This window comes from Chenopodium album, chromosome 20 (genome assembly GCF_948465745.1).
Source record: "Chenopodium album chromosome 20, dcCheAlbu1.1, whole genome shotgun sequence".
NCBI lineage: Eukaryota > Viridiplantae > Streptophyta > Magnoliopsida > Caryophyllales > Amaranthaceae > Chenopodium > Chenopodium album.
The window spans coordinates 4,458,226-4,476,154 of NC_137853.1; the positions used below are offsets into that span (position 1 = coordinate 4,458,226).

General features: G+C 35.2%; 1 protein-coding gene and 1 pseudogene across 2 annotated transcripts; both read left to right on the forward strand.

Annotated features, from left to right (window-relative positions):
* Positions 1-577: 577 nt before the first annotated feature.
* LOC145597740 (beta-1,6-galactosyltransferase GALT31A-like) lies at positions 578-7,124 on the forward strand (annotated as a pseudogene). The gene is made up of 11 exons (XR_014103395.1): positions 578-950; positions 3,575-3,674; positions 3,774-3,834; positions 3,956-4,167; positions 4,253-4,316; positions 4,422-4,494; positions 5,166-5,286; positions 5,376-5,463; positions 5,541-5,666; positions 5,753-5,862; positions 6,671-7,124. The product of XR_014103395.1 is annotated as a beta-1,6-galactosyltransferase GALT31A-like (transcript).
* A 1,562-nt stretch (positions 7,125-8,686) lies between these two features.
* Positions 8,687-16,210, forward strand: LOC145596612 (uncharacterized). The gene is made up of 6 exons (XM_081652812.1): positions 8,687-9,174; positions 13,512-13,674; positions 13,836-14,012; positions 14,118-14,201; positions 15,212-15,293; positions 15,397-16,210. The coding sequence occupies exons 1-6, from the start codon at positions 8,843-8,845 to the stop codon at positions 15,843-15,845; spliced, it is 1,287 nt and encodes a 428-aa protein (XP_081508938.1). The 5' UTR covers positions 8,687-8,842; the 3' UTR covers positions 15,846-16,210.
* The last annotated feature ends 1,719 nt before the right edge of the window (positions 16,211-17,929 follow it).

Consider the following 17,929-nt stretch of genomic DNA (forward strand, 5'->3'; position numbering starts at 1 on the left):
ACTCAGTCGAACAAACCTAACCTGGTCGAAATCGAATTGTATTTGAAATCAAATTACCCAACCTCAGATCAGAAAAGCCAAGTTTATTACCTTATGAAACAAATAATGCAAATCAAACGATGAAATTGTAATTAAATCAACAACTTTTTTATTACACGTGAGCCCATGCCTTGTTAATTATTTGTATTACGAGCTTGTCAAAGTGACTGAGAAAATTTTTAAATTTGATAACAAATTTGTCATTTGATTTACACTTTTTGTTCTTTTGGGTGATAACCGAGGCTTGTTCATCTCATAGGCTCATACTAAGGGTCTGTTCTGATTTACTTTATAAGAGAAGAAAATTAAGAACTGAATGAGTTGTTTATAAGAGAAGGAAATTAAGAACTAAACTGAATTGAAATTAAATTGAAGAGAACAGACCTTACACGTCACTAGATCACCGCACGGGAATCTTCCTTTAAAAAAAATTTAAAATTTGAAAAATAGTTGGACAACGTATAATTGGAGCCAACCCTACGTATATAGCACACAGGACAAACAAATCGACCCAACCCACTTCTCACTCGGTCACTCCTCATACGTCAATACTCAATAATAACACTTGGAAGTTGGAACAATCCACTAATTCCCGGTTGCATTTCATCACCTTTACGGCTTAACACTTACAATTGTTAGATTTGTTACATTCTACCAACATTATTATTGTTTCATATTTCTATAAGATCTACATTTCATCCAAATTTCTCTCTATATTCTATCAAATTTCCTGTATTTGTTATACAAAATCTTCATCAATGGCGGAAATATCTTCATAATTTGAATGTACTCAACAAATCAACGTAAATGGGAGGCATTAAACCTCACAAGTTCAGTAATGGAGTTTCTGCTCGATGCGTCACTTTCTTCTGCATCGCTAGCTTCTTATGCGGCGTTTTTGTCGTCAACAGGTGAAACTTTCCCTCTTTTTTCTTCTCGATTTCGGAATTTTATTTAATTGATTATATTTGGAAGGATTTATAAATTAGTAGATTTTTTGTTTTGTTTGAGGATTACATTTCTATATTTGTCCTTTGATTTATTTTAATTGTTGTACAGTAGAATGTCGTGATTCAAGAAGCATAATGTAGCTTCAATGCTTCATTAATAATGTATTTTTGGTGTGGATTAGATTAGTTTACTGTTGTTTCCTGTTAAAATAATGGAAATGCCAAATAAATCTATGTAAATGTAGGTTGGGTTCGTTTTTGAGTAAATAATATGAGCAGTTTAGCAAACAGGGCCTTTGTTTAATACGTTCAGATAAGTGACAAGTACGTGTTACTGAGTTCTATTCACGATTAAAAATAAAACTTCGGTAACCTGAGATAAGGTGTAATAAGTTCAGTTAACGTTTGGAAATTTTTATATGAAAAGAACATGGACTATAATATGGTAAGATCAAGGCAAAATAATGTTTTCACATTGCCTCTTGGCGATATATATACACAAAAGTTATTGGGCTAAACCGGAACCCATACACATTATAGGAAACTAGCATGCATTAGGAAACTAGGATAACAAAAATTATTGATAAAACTCTTGTAATGACTGTATGAACTATATGAGGTATCATTTCGCTTGTATAATTATATCATGCACTATGTGATTAGTACCAAAATTTCGTGATCTTACAGAAAACTAGTATTGGCCGCAATAGACATGATTCAGTTTATGCTATTGATTCAGCAACTATTTGTTTTTTTTGTTTCAAGGTATATGAAATTGGCCCAGTAAGGTTTAAAAGCCTGTGGTTGGTTTTATGGACATTAAACAACCTGAAATAAATCATGACATTCATAAGCTATTTGAGCTGCTGATATCCTGAACATCCAAATTTATTGTCTGTTGCGGCAACATGTACAAAAACTCTCATTTTGCTTCTTGCAAGTGTACTATGGTTGGATGTATGCTTGAGTGAGCATTTATATTGTAAATGCAAATCCATTTGTAGTAATAATGATGAAGTAGTTAGCTTGCCAATGAGGCAAATGAGACTTTGATAAGTTGTAGCTCCGAGTAAAGGATTTCAGGTTTCTGTTAGATTGAAGTGAGAAACTGAGGATACATGGGAAGTTTTATAAAGGCTTTGCATTTGTCATGCTAAAATCATGGGTTTTGTGGTATGAAAATCTTTTGAGCCAATCTCTTTACTTCCTAATTTAAAAGTATCCAAATCGCCCTTGCTGATAAGAAGGCTTGTATGAGGTTACAATTCTTAATCTATACAAACCAACACTATCACAATGGTGTTTCCCTTCCATTTACTTGAAAAAAGAAATAATTTTTCTTTGATTGCATGATCCATTGATATAAAGCCACAAAGGCTGTTGATACTTTGCTAATCATTGTCTGGGGGATTTTTAATTGTAGACTTTTCTGGTTGGAGGTAAAGCCTTAGAGCTTTAGAGGATATGCTGGGTGCTGTCTGGTTAAGACCCTATCTTGTCAATCTTGAGACACCAAATTAACTCCTGGACCAAGTAACCTTTGAAGAAGTTCCATACATGCATCTTTAGTATAAAGTACAATGCCGCTGAATCCATCTGGTAGGATTACCAGTTTTGTGCAACTGATTGACTGTATTCATTTTAGCCACAGGAGAATAGTCACCTCACAGTCTTCTCCATTCCTTTGCATGCACTATAAAACTAAGAACCAATATAGCCTTGTGTTTTTCTACCAAGTCATCAAATTACGTTTTAATACCCGTACCCACTCATAGTTTATCTGTGCTTGTAATTCATTATTCATGCGTCCAACAACTTTTGTTGTAAAAATCCTCTTGAAATGTATTGAGATTCCTGTTGATCAATCAGCTATGAAAGGAAGACAGAGTATGTGGGCTTAATTTATTTGTAATATGCAATATTAGCAATAGGTGTGTACTTTTGTCTTATGGAAGTGGAAGGAGTTATATATTGATGAGCCAGGCAGTAGTTGATTCTTAGATCTTGTTAATCTGAGGGTTACAGACTGGTGGGGGCAGCGGGTGAAGCTGCCGGTGTGGAATGACTCAAATTCCTAGGCATGGGATATGTTGGTTTTTGGGGTATTGAAGTAGGTAAATATTCATATAATAGTAAGAAGAACTCAAATAATAGAAATCTATGTGTTCACAATTTGACATCTCTTATAATGAAGGTCTGTCATTTTGTGAGGCTTAAAAAATCTGTTAATGTATATTTTCTTTTTCTTATTGGAAAACAGGCTTGTACCTCTATTTGTGTTTGAGAGTTTGAAAAAAGGCTTGCACCCCTTTTGGGATCAGGCTATCCAAAGGAAAGCACATGAACTCCCTTTTCAATCAGCCCAATTGTGTTCGCTTGTATTTTCTTGTTTGTATTATCTAAAATGTTGTAGGACTTTGGGTCTGTCTCTGTTGATGGAGTCACCTGAGTAGACAGACTAGTATGGTCCTAGCCCTCCTAGGCCATTGTCCATGATATCCTTTGTCCACATATAAATTATAGACTTGTCTGCTGACTTTGTAACTCCAGTTATTTTCTTCAAATGTCTGCTGACTTACCAATAGGTTCCAGGCAATTCCTGAATCCGTAACAGTGGAAAGCAGGTCTTTGCTGCCAAAGCAGAATGAAATTCAAAATCAACCGCTAATAAACTGTGGGAACAAGGCAAGTTGAATTGATGACATGAACACTGCATTCTCTCCAACCTTTTTGTATGTGTGTGTGTGTGTGTGTATAATTTTACCTTTGCACATACAGGAACAGGAAGCATCTTTACAAGCCAGGGACATCTTCTCTAAGTTTCTCGTACGCACAACGTAATCATGTAACTTTCTACAGTAATTGTGATGCCTTTCTATACTATTCAAGAGTTCTCTTTTGTATTGGTTAAACATATCAAATGAACTAGTATTGCTGCATTGTTGAAAACATTGTTACATGTACAGGAAACTAGACAAGTCCATGTCCTCTTTAGAGATGCAGCTGGCTGCAGCAAGAGTTTCCAAAGTTCACGATGGAGTGTCAACTCCAACTACTACAACAAAAGGAATTGAGCAACAAATGGACCGTCCCAAGATTTTCTTTTTTATGGGAATTATGACTGCATTTAGCAGCAGAAAACGCAGGAATTCAATAAGAGAAACCTGGATGCCACAAGGTTCATTTGACTTTTGACTATGTCAGTCATCAAATTCTTCATTAGGAAAAGTTTTATTCTTGTAACTTTCTTGCTTTTTCAACAGGTGAGCAGTTAAAAAAGTTGGAAAAAGAGAAAGGTATTGTTGTGCGATTTGTTATAGGACACAGGTATAGTTATAACCTTAATTTACTTGTCTAGGACTCTTGGTTATATTTTACTAAATTAGTAAGATACATGCTTGAATGTATCTGTTGTTCTTATCCTTGTTTCAGTTCTAGCCCTGGTGGAGTTCTAGATCGGGTCCTTGACGCAGAAGAAGCTCAATATAAAGATTTTTTTCGATTGGTAAGTGAGGCGTGTGGATAAATTATGCAGAATTTATGTCCATGCTATTTATGTTCAGTGTAGAAAACTATACGGAATAATCACTTTTGGTTCATGTAGCCAATCACACTTATGGGATTAAGGCTTTGATTGATTGATAATTACACTCAGTCTCTTGTATAAACAGTCAATCTTTTACATACCTGTCAGAGTTAAAGATTTCTATGAGACAAAGAGTTAGTGAAGTATTTTGCATTTATTATTGTATGGTCCAGTTAATATGTTGAAAGTTTATCCTTAAAACTTGACAACCTATCCAAAATAAAAAGTTAACCCCCATCTAGGGGTGCTTTATGTCTCTAAATCCATATTTCACACAGGTCTCGTGCAAAATTATATCAAATTTTTTGTGCCGTTTGATAGTCTAAATACCAATTCATAGGCATCATTGGGGTTCGACTAGAGTTTGTTGAAACTTACAAAGACTTCAATGCACTAAATATAACATCCTCATGAAGTAATTTAGTATTTCTCTTATGGTTGCTATGCTATATAGTACTTAGTATTTGCAAATTAAAAGAAGAATACTAAGATATTTTACCCTATGTTCTTGTAATTTTGGCGGTAACACTATTATATTCTTATCTATGGTTTAGAAGAGCTTACCTAAATGGAAATTTGCTATATTGCAGGACCATGCAGAAGGATATCATGAATTGTCCTCAAAAACTAAAATTTACTTTTCAACAGCTGTTGCAAAGTGGGATGCTGACTTCTATGTTAAAGTCGATGATGATGTGCATGTAAATCTTGGTTAGTATTCCATATCTTCACTAAATTCTATCTGTTGGGATAATGGGATATATTTGTAAAGATAAAATATAACATGTTTTTTGTGTCAGGTATGGTGGTTTCTGCACTGGCGCGCCAGAGGTTAAAGCCCCATGTTTACATAGGCTGTATGAAGTCTGGATTTGTCCTGTCCCAAAAGTGAGAAAAATAAAGGTTTCTGTCTCTCCTAGTTTCTTGAAGAACTTGGACTGAGGGTTTACTGCTGTTCTTTGCAGAGGGGTCAAGTACCATGAACCAGAGTTCTGGAAGTTTGGCGAAGAAGGGAACAAATATTTCAGACACGCCTCAGGCCAAATATATGCAATTTCAAAAGACTTAGCTACCTATATTTCAGTAAATAAGTGGGTTCTTTTATTCTTTATCTTCTCTCTATTTTATGTATAGTGTAGTTGACAGATTCTCAAGCTATTTTTTTTGTATGCTTTAGGGATGTACTACACAGATATGCCAATGAGGATGTATCACTTGGTTCTTGGCTGATCGGTCTTGATGTCAATCATATTGATGATAGAAGCCTCTGTTGTGGAACCCCTCTTGGTAAGATGTTGTCAATGCACCCATTTGTTTTCTTACATTGATCACTCTCTTTTGATCTCTCTTTTGTGATGGCTAAGAGGATCACGTGGGCTTGAGTTACACAATGCTTTAGCTTAGTGACTGACTAGTTCAAGTGGGCTTTGGGTATACTGCTATTTTGTTCAAGTGTTGAAGCAATCAATTTCTTTGGTTACATATTTTTGCTGGTCCGTTTGGAAGCATGACCAGTAAAGACCTTATTAGAATATCTTAAGTGTTGTGTGCCTATGTCACTTGGCACATGCTCAAATAGGCAGTAATTCATACTCCATAGTAGAGGTACTTTATTAAGTTTTGCTCAACCCTTATTTGTATAAAGTATTCTGTTGGCCTTTAGTGGTTATGGTCAAGCATTCATATAGGTGTGTGTCTTGATCTGTTGTCAGCTTTTGAAACGGAAGCGACAGACCTAGTTACTTATAGTGAATCATTGGTTCATTTTCTTTTCTGGATGAGTTTAATTACAGTTATTCTGTTTAATTTGTGAGATAGATAGTCTATATGGTTTGCTTGAAAGGGGACAAATGCATCTATTGTTAGCAAATTATTCGGCTGCAAGATAATTAAAAAATATGATTTGAGTCTGATACTTTCTAAAGACTGATGGTAGTGCTTAATAAATTGCCCTACTCTTTTTTTTTTTTTGAGAGAAAATTGCCCTACTCTTTTCAAACCAAATCAGTGTGAATTATAGTCTATTTTTTTCTTTCACCCCAATAATCATCATTGCTTGTCTTAGTCCCTTGTCATGTTTTTTGCATTTGTGCAGATTGTGAATGGAAGGCACAGGCAGGAAACCCTTGCGCTGCATCATTCGACCGGAGATGCAGTGGCCTATGTAGATCAGTTGAGAGAATGGAGGAAATTCACCAACGGTGTGGAGAAGGTGATGGAGCTATATGGCATGCTAGTTTCTGAAGCCGGTGTTCATACTCTTTTTTGCCGGGGTGGTGGACAGGATGTGATAGTTTTCTCCCTGGTTTCTGTCTGCTAAGCAAACTATCATCTGCCCAATTTTTTGTATGGCCAATTAACTGGTATTGGCTCAACTGTATCATTCAATTTATTGGTCTGCTATCAGTTCTTATGTTATAGTCTAACGAATATAAATAGATCAATGAAAGATGTGAGCTTTGAGTGTTCACAGCCATCACAGGTCCTCAATAAGTTTGTACATTTCAAGTTTGGGAAGATTACAATTAATGACTTAGCACTGAAGAAGTCAAAAGTTGCAAAGAAGTATTAAATTTTGGTTGAGCGGAATTGATGAGAGAGAAAAGTAGTGTGACCTTTATCTTTGTGAGAGTAAAGTAGTGGTTCCTATGTATATTAATAGTATGGAGTAATCTTTAAGGGACGGCTTAAAAGGGAATTGGGACAAATAAAAAGAGACAGAAAGAGTACGGAGTATTATTTAGTCTAATTTATTGATTGAACTATTTACCGTATAAAAGAAGATTTTAGATAATGCACAATCAATGAGTAATATTAATTAAAAATAATAATTTCACATGTCTTTGTTCCAAATTTTTGATGTTTTTGTTAATATCATAAAAAAGACTTTCAATTCAATTGCATGTAATGTGATTCCATGACCAAATAATGATTTCAAATCAATTCATTATGCTCTGTAATCACTCATGGCCGTTTATCTTTGTCTAATAATTACTTTTGTTTACTCTATTAATCATTAGCATTATGGAATATTTTGTACGTACCCATTCACTTACAAGCATGCTAACTATTAGGTGAATGTATTGATGGTTGATGCCAATCTAATATGAATTTCGTGTACATTATTGCTGTTTCTTCCCCTATGATAAACAGAAAACTTACAACTTCATATAATCAACAAAGTTTAAATGGGGGTTTCCAAAAAAAAAAAAAAAAAAAAAAAAAAAAATTTAATTAAATGGGCATTATCTCATAAAGTTCATAAAACAATTAAAATACGGTAATTGCATTATATTTAGGCACTTTGAATAACGTTATACAGGTGTCTAATTAGTGCAGGTGATCACAGCATCATTATCAAATTGAGAGGAATTCTATATAATGCTTCAAGTATCAACCAACTAATAAAGTTATAGATTCTTAATCAATTCAACCAACTTTATACTTAAAACATTTTTAAAAAAAATGGAACTTACTATGTGACATCTTAATAGCAACTATGGAATACATATTGAGTACAGTATTAAATTTGATCAAATAAAGCTATATGATCCTTGTGTATAAGATTTGACATTTATGAATATCATTCTTAATATTGTTGTTTGATATCCTAAAATACAATAATTATAACTACGTTATTTTTTTATTTTTATTTTTTTCAATTTCAAACATCATTAATCCTTTATAAACTTAATAACTTTGATTTTTTAAAATCTAACTCCCCTTTTCAACTCTAAATATAATACATGATCAATTTATAATAGATTAATTTTTTTTTTTTTTGAAACAATTTATAATAGATTAATAGACTTAGTTTTTGTAGTTTTGTTCATTTCACTCTCACCTAAAATAGTAAAATTAGTCTCAAAATATAATTAATTTGTAGCATTTATTTGACGGTGTAAGATAATTAGAACGTAGCATATTCGATATCCCTTATTTAAACTTATCGAACATAGACTCATTAAATAAAAGGGTCCTACAATAAATCCGAAAATCTCTGGTCTAAGTAGCAACCACAGCTTAAGCTCATAAGCTGGCACTTATCTCCAATCCTTATCCACTTTTTTACTTCTCATTTCTGTGTTTCTTTCTGATTCTGACTTAACCCTTTTTGTCTTCTTCTTCCTTCAATTTATTCAAACATCATTCAATTTAATTTTGTTTTGGGGTTTATCTTGATTTATCTCCCTTCTTCCCCATATACCCAAAAACCCTCGATTCAACCCAGATCAAATTGAATCGAGGGTTTATTAATTAGGGGAAAATGATTGTGATTTCATTGTTATTGGAAGTTTTAAAGAGTCCCAGTATCTGGGATATGTTGTTGGAGCTGATGTTGTTGACTGTACCTCTTTGGATTGCTGTTTTTGTGGGTGTTGTTGTGGGTTGGGCTTGGAGGCCCAATTGGGCCATTTTTGGTGGTGGTGTAGCTCAAAAGCAATCTTCTTCTTCATCTTCTTCAAGTGATGATAAGGGTTTTAAGTCAAATTATAGTTTAATATCTTTGAAATCACTGGTTCCCAGATTCTTGTCTCAGACTGTGTCTAATGGCAACTTGGACGATGAGCAAAATAACATTTTGAAGTCTAATTCAAGGTTGGTTTTTTTAATTAATTTATTCTTATGCAATTGTATTGTATTATGTTAGGTTGTTTTGATCAAAAGTTTGTTGACTTTTAGATTGGTAGTTTGCTGTTTGATTAGCCAAATGGGTAGTTTAATTTAGCTCATTGCATCATATGGGTATTTAGATAAATTTAGGTTTAAGTTGGTATGTGCAATGCTGGTGTCATGTAATTCTTATGCACCAAGAATCTGGTAGGATTATAGTATAATGAAAGCATATGCGATATGATTGATCGGGGTTTGAATTTGACTAGATTTTTGGTTATTGAACAGTTCATGGGCTATTGGGCTTAAGAATGTGATTATAAAAGGGAAATTGATTAAGGCTTGTCTTAATGGGCAAAATTGAAGAAAATTGATGCTTGTGTTGGGTTAGAAGGGTTGGCTGGAAACTGAAGCAAATAGAACTTGTTATGATTGAGAAGAATATATTGAGTATATGTGAAATTGAGTAACACTAACATGTTTCATTCCATTATCTGTCCAATACTTAGAGTGTGTTTGGATAAAGATAGGGGAAGGAAAACAAGGGGAGGGAGGAGAAGAGAAGGGGAGGGAAAGGGAAGGGAGGGAAGAATGGTGAGTTTTCCTTCCAAATCTCTCTATTGTTGGAGGGATCAATTTTCTACAATTTAATCCCTCCTTTTCTCTCCCCTCCAATTCCCTTCCTTCCTCATTTGTTATCCAAATGAGAGATACCCCATCTCTCCATTTCCCTTCTCTTCTTTTCCCTCGATTTCCTTCAATTCAAACACACCGTGAATTTACTTGTACTTATGTTCAACTTTGTTGGAAGCTATATCTAAAATCGTATTGAATTTGGATCCCAACATGGCTGACAAGGTTGGAACTAATGGAACCACAGCGAGTTCAAATGTTCATCCCTACTTACACAGTTACACTTATTTACCATTTGGAAACCCTTCAATGTTGAGGAAAATACAGTGGTATTTGCTACTTGCATATGAAGGAACAAGGTCTATCCAAGATGATATACAGTGGTATATGCTATTTGCAGATGGTGTTTTGTAACTTTGTTAGTTGATGGGACTAGAGTTGATGCTAGTAAGAGTGATGGAGGAAAAAGTTAGAATCACCAGGGTTTAGAGTAAGTTTTTGTAAATCTGATAACATGGAGGGAGTGAATTGAAGATGTTGTGACTTTAGATGTAAGATTTTACCTATTACGGCTATTAATGAATGTTTTTCAGGACTGATTAGGATGTAACTCATAGAGGTTATGTTTGGGTGGTTCAAGTGGAGAGCAATGACCAGCAACTAAGTTATTATGTGATCGACCTGGTCATAGTGTGCCGTTAAGGTTAAAAAGAATTCTGTAGGATGGCAATTAGACCTGCATTGCTATGCGAGTGCAAATGTTATGCATTTAGGAAATAAGAAGATGAGTGTTATAGATATGCATATGTTGAGATGGATGTGTGGGAACAATTTGAGAGATACAATTAGGACTCTAATATGTGAGGCAATGTTGGGAGTTATGAATATTGAGTGATAAGATGAGGGAGAATCAACTATCTTGTATAGCTGTATTTGTCATTAGTGATGTTGACTACATGATTCACCGGTAAGGAAGGTTGAGAAATGAGAATTGAGATAATGGAGATTCGAAAAGTACTTGAAGAAGGCCCAAAATGACTTGGATAAAGGGAGATAAGAATGACGGTGAGAAAGTAGGTTTGGAGGAACATGTAGCACTAGATATCAATCAATCAATCAAAGCCTAGCACTAGATAGGAAAGGGGGAAAAAACGTATAAAAGGAATCTTTGTGGGTACAAGTGATAAATTCTTGGTTTATGTAGCCAACCCCGTTCTTTTGGGATAAAGGCTATGATTTTTGTTGTCATTGTTATCTTTTTAAAATGTTAAGAGAATTAGATGGGTAACTCACACGTTGGCTTTACCACAATCGATGAATTTTTGGGTACATGTGATGCCTGAAACATAATAATGTACCTAGTTGTTGCTGGGTAATTTATATCCTGTATGTTATAAGGGAGAGTTGGAGTTAATAATATACCTCTGGTAAATTAGCTGTTGTTTGAACGTTTTAAGTACCTTGTAATTGAGTTGGGAATTTGTTAATTTAGATGTTAGTACTTGATGATAAATTACAACTCTTATGCCCTCCCCTGCCCTCTTATTTTGCAATTAGACAAAGTTTTTCCTTGTTTGGGCTAAAGAGCAATGATGGGTAAGCAAGGCTATGTTCTCTTCACCTTATTTCAAGAACTAATTCTTGTTAAAATAAGACAAAGAGCCCATACCATAAAGTTTCACAACAGACCTGACTTAATATAATTAGACCACAACACTTGATCTCTATTGATGAGGGCAAAACTAAATTGTATTTCCGTTTCCGGTTCCTGTTGACATTAGGCAGTGATTTAGCTTATTACACAGAACTAACTATAGACTTTGGTAATGATGTTTAGAAAGGAGTGTAGTTTTTAGTTTATAAAGTTTTTGTTCTAAGAAATCAATGAACAAGTTAGATATATTTTTTCCCCTTTTATTCCTCTTTGTTTCCTACTTTTCGTCTTTTCCTTGTATTAACTTTTTTTTTTTTTTTTAATTTTTTTTTTGAGAATCCATGTGTTACAAGTATCCCAATTTAAGAGATGCTTTTTTGTCTCTGCAAAATATAAAAACTTTTTTTTACTAATGGATCATTGAAGGAGGTCATAGTTGTGCATTTGGCAAGTGTGAAAGTCAAAAGGTTGCAATCAGTCAAAGCCTTAATCTCATAAGTGTGGTCAGCTAACATGAACCAAATTTGATTATTCCGTGTAGTCATCGACATTAATCTTCCTCCTCCATCCCTTACGATCCAATGCTTCATCCTCATGTAAATCCGTACACTTTATATCCTTCATAAGTGCTTCCAACCAAGTTATTTTCAGTCTCCCTCCCCCTCGTTTGACCCCTCCATAGTCCCACTCTTCCACTCTTCGAATCGGTGCACCCTTCGTCTTATATGCCCAAACTAATGCAAGCAATTTTCCCTTAGTTTATTTGTAATGCCTGCCACACTTACTTTCTTGCGAATAACCTCATTTCTGATTCTATATCTTAGAGTGTTCCCACACATGCACCTTAACATGCACATTTTCGTAACTTCCATTTTTATTGTGCTCCTTCTTAGAAGCCAAACATTCTGTTCCATAGAGCAACACGGGTATTATGGTAGTCATGTAGAATTTTCCCTTCAACTGTAAGGGAATGCTTCGTAGCTTCGGTCACATAACACTCTTGTGGCCATTCTCCATTTAAACCACCCCGACTTAATCCTGTGTGCCACGTCTTGATCAATGTCACTATTCTTCTGGATGATCAGCCCAAGATACTTTAAACATTCACTCATGGTCAAATCCTTTCCATCCAAACTCACCACTTCATTGCTTGCCCCCCTCTGAGTACCAAAGCGACATACCAATACCAAAGCGACATACCAGATATTCTGTCTTACTCCGACTTAGTTTAAACTCTCTAGATTCCAACCTTTGCCTCCATTGCTCCAACTTGGCATTAACTCCATCCTTAGTTTCATCCACCAAAACGATATCATTCGCGAACAACATACACCATGGAACCTCATCTTGAATTGGTCTAGTTACTTCATCTAGAATCGTTGCAACAAAGAAGAAATAAATAAAGTATAACATTAAAGTAATTTGGTTGCCTATTATACGGTGTATAAAATGTTTGCCTGTTTGGATCATTTAGGGGCCATCAGAGTTATGCCTACCTATAAAAAAAAAAGGTATATATAGCTGTTCATATATTAACCTACAAATGGTATGGGTCACATAGGGTCTAGTATTGCTAGTAAGTATGATTAGCAATCACTTCTACACGGTTATCTGCTTATCGTGTCAATTTGACTATGTATTTATTCAGACTGTCCTGTATCTGAATTTAATATGCAAGTCTCTTTTGGCTTGTACCTTGAGTTTGATTTTTTTTTTTTCTTTTTAGGGGGGTGAGGGTGGGGTGGTGATGGTGACATATATGCAATCTGGGTTTAGTCGACATGGTAAGATTCATATTGATAAATAGATATTAGAAAAAGTTAAGGGTAGCCAGTCCAATGAAGGTTTCTTTTACTAGGCTTTGGGAGACCAAAGATGAAGATGCTAATGGCTGTCTTGCTATATATACATTTTAACTGGTTCTTGGGTAATACATCTAATGAGAGAGTTTGGTAGAATGATATCATTTCTGCAAGTGCTTTTTTGCTCTGCTCAATGATCTGCCAAATAATTTGAATTATAATTCATGTATCAGTTTGTCAAATCATGAGAGACATGTGGCCTCTACTGTCAATGAAGCTGATTTGAGGCATTTGTATCAATTGGTTGAAGTGCAAGATGGAGGACCTGCTTGGATTCATATGATGGATCGTTCTACTCCAACTATGACCTACCAAGCTTGGCGCAGAGATCCCCCGGTTAGTTTCCCTTGTTTTTTCGTATTTGTCATGTTAGTTAATTACTACCACTTGACCATGCTTTGTTATTTTATTCAAATATTATTTAGAATTTTGATTTGCAGTCTGATTCTTTGTGTATTTGAAAGTAGTAAGTAACCTTTGCATGGTTTATTTTACAGACTGGTCCTCCACAGTATCGTAGTAGAACTGTCTTTGAAGATGCTACTCCAGAAATGGTGAGAGATTTTTTCTGGGACGATGAATTTCGATCCAAATGGGATGATATGCTCATACATCATGCTGTATTGGAGGAGTTTCAGTCTACTGGCACCATGATAGTGCAGTGGGTACGCAAGGTATATTTTGGCATCATCTATTCTTTTATAATTCCTCCTCATTATTTCTAGATAAAGCATTTGTGTTTCTCTGTTGTTCATGTTCATAATTTGTGTTCCTTGCAGTTTCCATTCTTCTGCAGTGACAGAGAGTATGTAATTGGTCGCCGGATCTGGGAATCTGGAGGCTCTTATTATTGCGTCACAAAGGTAACATTTGCTTTTGTGAGCTTTTGACTATACCTCCATTTTTTTTTTATTTTGTTTTTGTGCAAAAATATGGGGAATCTATATAGTAGCATGAACTTGATGCATTCTAGAGCTAAAGCTCAAAACTCCTAGGAGCTTGAACTTACAACACCTAGAGGTGAAGCTCATAAATTCTATGTACAGACAGCTCAAAATAACGTTAAAAATTCATAGATCAATAGATCCATCAGCCGAAGCTCAAACATAGATGCAGAGTAATGCCAAAGTTCAAGATGGTTGAACAGTAGACGATGTTGAAGTTCCTCTGGAAATTTGAAGTTTTGAACTACAACTTCATTGCTCATACAAGTCATACACATTAAATGGCGAGAAGCATGATCGGTTTCAAGCTCCATGAGCAGCCCCAAAACACATTGCTGTAATGTTTTTTGGAAGTTACTGAATTCTAGAAGTCTAGATTTCAGGACCTTCCCTAGAATTGATGACATCAGTGGAAACCTTGGCCCTCCACCAGTGACAAAAAGTGAGAAAGATGTAAGCTGCATCTACCTCCGCAATAGCATCCTTTATGGAAGTTTAAGTTTACCTAAATGAATATCCTTTTGGATTGGGGTCTGATTGTGCTCCCTTGCTTCTTGGTAATTAACCAATTACTATCAGTGAATCTTTGAATGATTGTGGGTAAATTAGTAGGGACTGGGGGTGTTGTGCAAGTGCATGTGTAGATTACCTTGTTGCATATCTAGTGAAGGTTATCTTTGTTATTATTCCTTTGGCCAACCTTGGTTGCTCGCACTTGTGGACTATCATGAGTTACATCTGAGAGTTGCATCAGGCCAATTTCTTAAAATTCCTACTGCTTATTAGAACTGGCAGTGTACTAGGTTTTTGCAATGAAATGACATTGGTGTGGATGTATCATTTGATAAAGAGTACCCAATAAGCTGTTACCGTTCAAACATGTATAGCTGAATTACCTGACCAATCATCTCCTTTCTATTTTGTTACAGGGTGTACCTTTTCCCTCTCTGACTAGACGAGATAAACCAAGGCGTGTTGATCTTTATTATTCAAGTTGGTGCATTCGTGCAGGTACTTAAGTTTAGCCAGTAATGTTTATTGTTAGCAGTAGTTAATTTTTTATGATGGACTTGGAAGGTAATACTGAACTAATAATCATATGAAAATGAACCAGCTGAATCTCAAAAAAAGGAAGGCCAGCTGACTGCATGTGAGGTAATACTTTTCCATCATGAAGATATGGGTATTCCTTGGGAGATTGCAAAGCTTGGAATCAAGCAGGGTATGTGGAATGCAGTTAAGAAGATAGACCCTGGCTTGCGCACATACCAAAAAGAGAGATTGTCTGGAGGTCCACTTTCTCATTGTGCTTTGATGGCTCATTCTAATACTCGAGTAAGTATAGATTACCTCAAGGCCTTGGAGGCTGCAACTGGTGATTTGCCAACTGAAAATCATGACACAGATACAAACTCTTCGGAGAAATCAGGAATAGCCATACCTAGAGCTGTCATAGTAGGCGGGGCTATTGCTCTTGCGTGCACTGTTGACAGAGGGCTCTTGACCAAAGCAGTGATATTTGGAGTGGCCAGAAGATTTGCAAGAATGGGGCGGAAGACATGACTTGGGTTGCTCATGAAAAAGTTGCAAGAACCATTTGCTTGCATTTGGAGCAAGCCCCGCCTCTCGATGGGGAATGAAAGAAGGTCGATGGCCATGACCGTGGCCCTGCGAGTTGAAAAGGCTGATCCTTGTATTATAAACGGGAAAGAGATAGGGCTCTTTTTTTTTCTTCTCTTTTTTGGGGGGACGGGGAGTTGGGATTATTTTTCATCTGTTAATTAGTCCAAAAAATCTGTACAAGATCTTATGTCTGATCTTCACATATCCTTATTATATGATTTTCTTTCAGTTGTCTAATCCTAACTTTAAACATTAGCGATTAGATTACTATAAACTAAATAAAAAAGGCTTTGTATCACTTTAAATCATTGTGAAGCAGCACAAGAACATCACACATTGTATCGCAAGTCATTCGGAATATATCCATCATATTCATAGAGGAAGGTTGTCCAATGTAACCTTGATTTAGGGCATGTTCTCATTGATTGAACTTAGCTGAACTGAACTGAACTCAGCTGAACTGAACTAAACTGAATTGAACTGAACTGAACTAAACTGAAATGAATATTTTATAAGAGAAGGAAATTAGGAGCTGAACTGAACTGAATTGAGCTGAACTGAACTCAGCTGAACTGAACTGAACTGAACTGAATTTCAACGTAAGAGAACAGGCCCTTACCCTGAATGAAAATTGTTTTAGATGTATGGGGGGCGGTGTTTAGGGGAATGCTAATCCAAAGTAAAACTTCTAAGGATTTTCATCTATTATTTTTTTTTCCAAGAAGGTCATGTATTTATCATAATCATTTTATCTCATATATTAGAGAGATTAATTAAGGATTTGTTTGACATCGTTGTGGTTTTTTGTTTTTTTTGTTTTTTGTTTTTAAAAAGTATATTATATATGTCACATAATGAATCAAAAAATATTTACACTTATTAAAATCATGATAATTTTTGCCTCAAAAAAAAAACTCATGATAATTTTAAAAACTGACAACAAAAAAGTGGAAACACCCTTTTCTTGTTTCCTATTTTAGATTTTTAGTTTTTAAAAAAATAGAAAACTGAAAATAAAAAATGATGCTAAACAAGCACTAAGCAATTATTTTTAATTTTCTTATCGTTGAAGCCCACAATTAGCTTCTCGATATACATGACATATGGGGTGATGTTACATGATTCTAATGTCTTGACAAAAATTTTTCTAGATATATCTTTTAATTATCATAAATTCATAATCGTACTATCTCCTTCAACATAGAGTTTATCAAGCAATTATTAACGACAGTCTGAAGACTATTGCTAATAACTTTAACCAAACTAAGAGTGTCAAAGTAACTAGCAATCATCAACGACAATCAGAAAACCATTGCTAATAACTTTAACCAAACTAAGGGCCTGTTCACATTTTATGAACTAAACTGATTGAAGCTGAACTGAATTTTTTATGAGAGAAGGAAATTAGGAGCTGAACTGAACTGAAATTAAGTAAATGTGAACAAGCCCTAAGAAAGCGTTGAAATCACCAACATTATATTTAACAAACTCCAATTAATTTTTCCGATATATCTAGAAATGATAACATCGGCTTTAGAACATCAAAATTGAAAGTCTCATATTTCACATTGACAACAAAATTATTTTCTTTTTTTAATGGAAAAATTAGAAATATTAATCCCAACTTTGCTCCATTTTCTTTTAATAATCCCAACTTTGGATTATTCTAGAATAATCCCAACTTTGAGGGCTGTTTATTTTCTTGAATCCCAAACCGGTCAACAAAAGTCAATGACCTGCTATCACAAGTTACGTGACACGTGTCACATTGTGATTGGTCCAAAAAAGAAAAAAAAATTAAAAAAAAAAAGAAAAATTAAAAAAATGAAACCCCCACCCAGCCTCGGCCCTCCACCACTGCCCGCCGGATTCCAAAACCCCAACCGTCCCTATCCCCTTTAACCCACCGGAAAACTTACCCAACCCTCTTTACCCCACCGGCGAACCCAACCCAACCCTCCCCTCGGCCAGCCGCCACCTCCTGCCATCCCGTAAACCCCCTCTCTTTCCTCGAAAAAATCGTT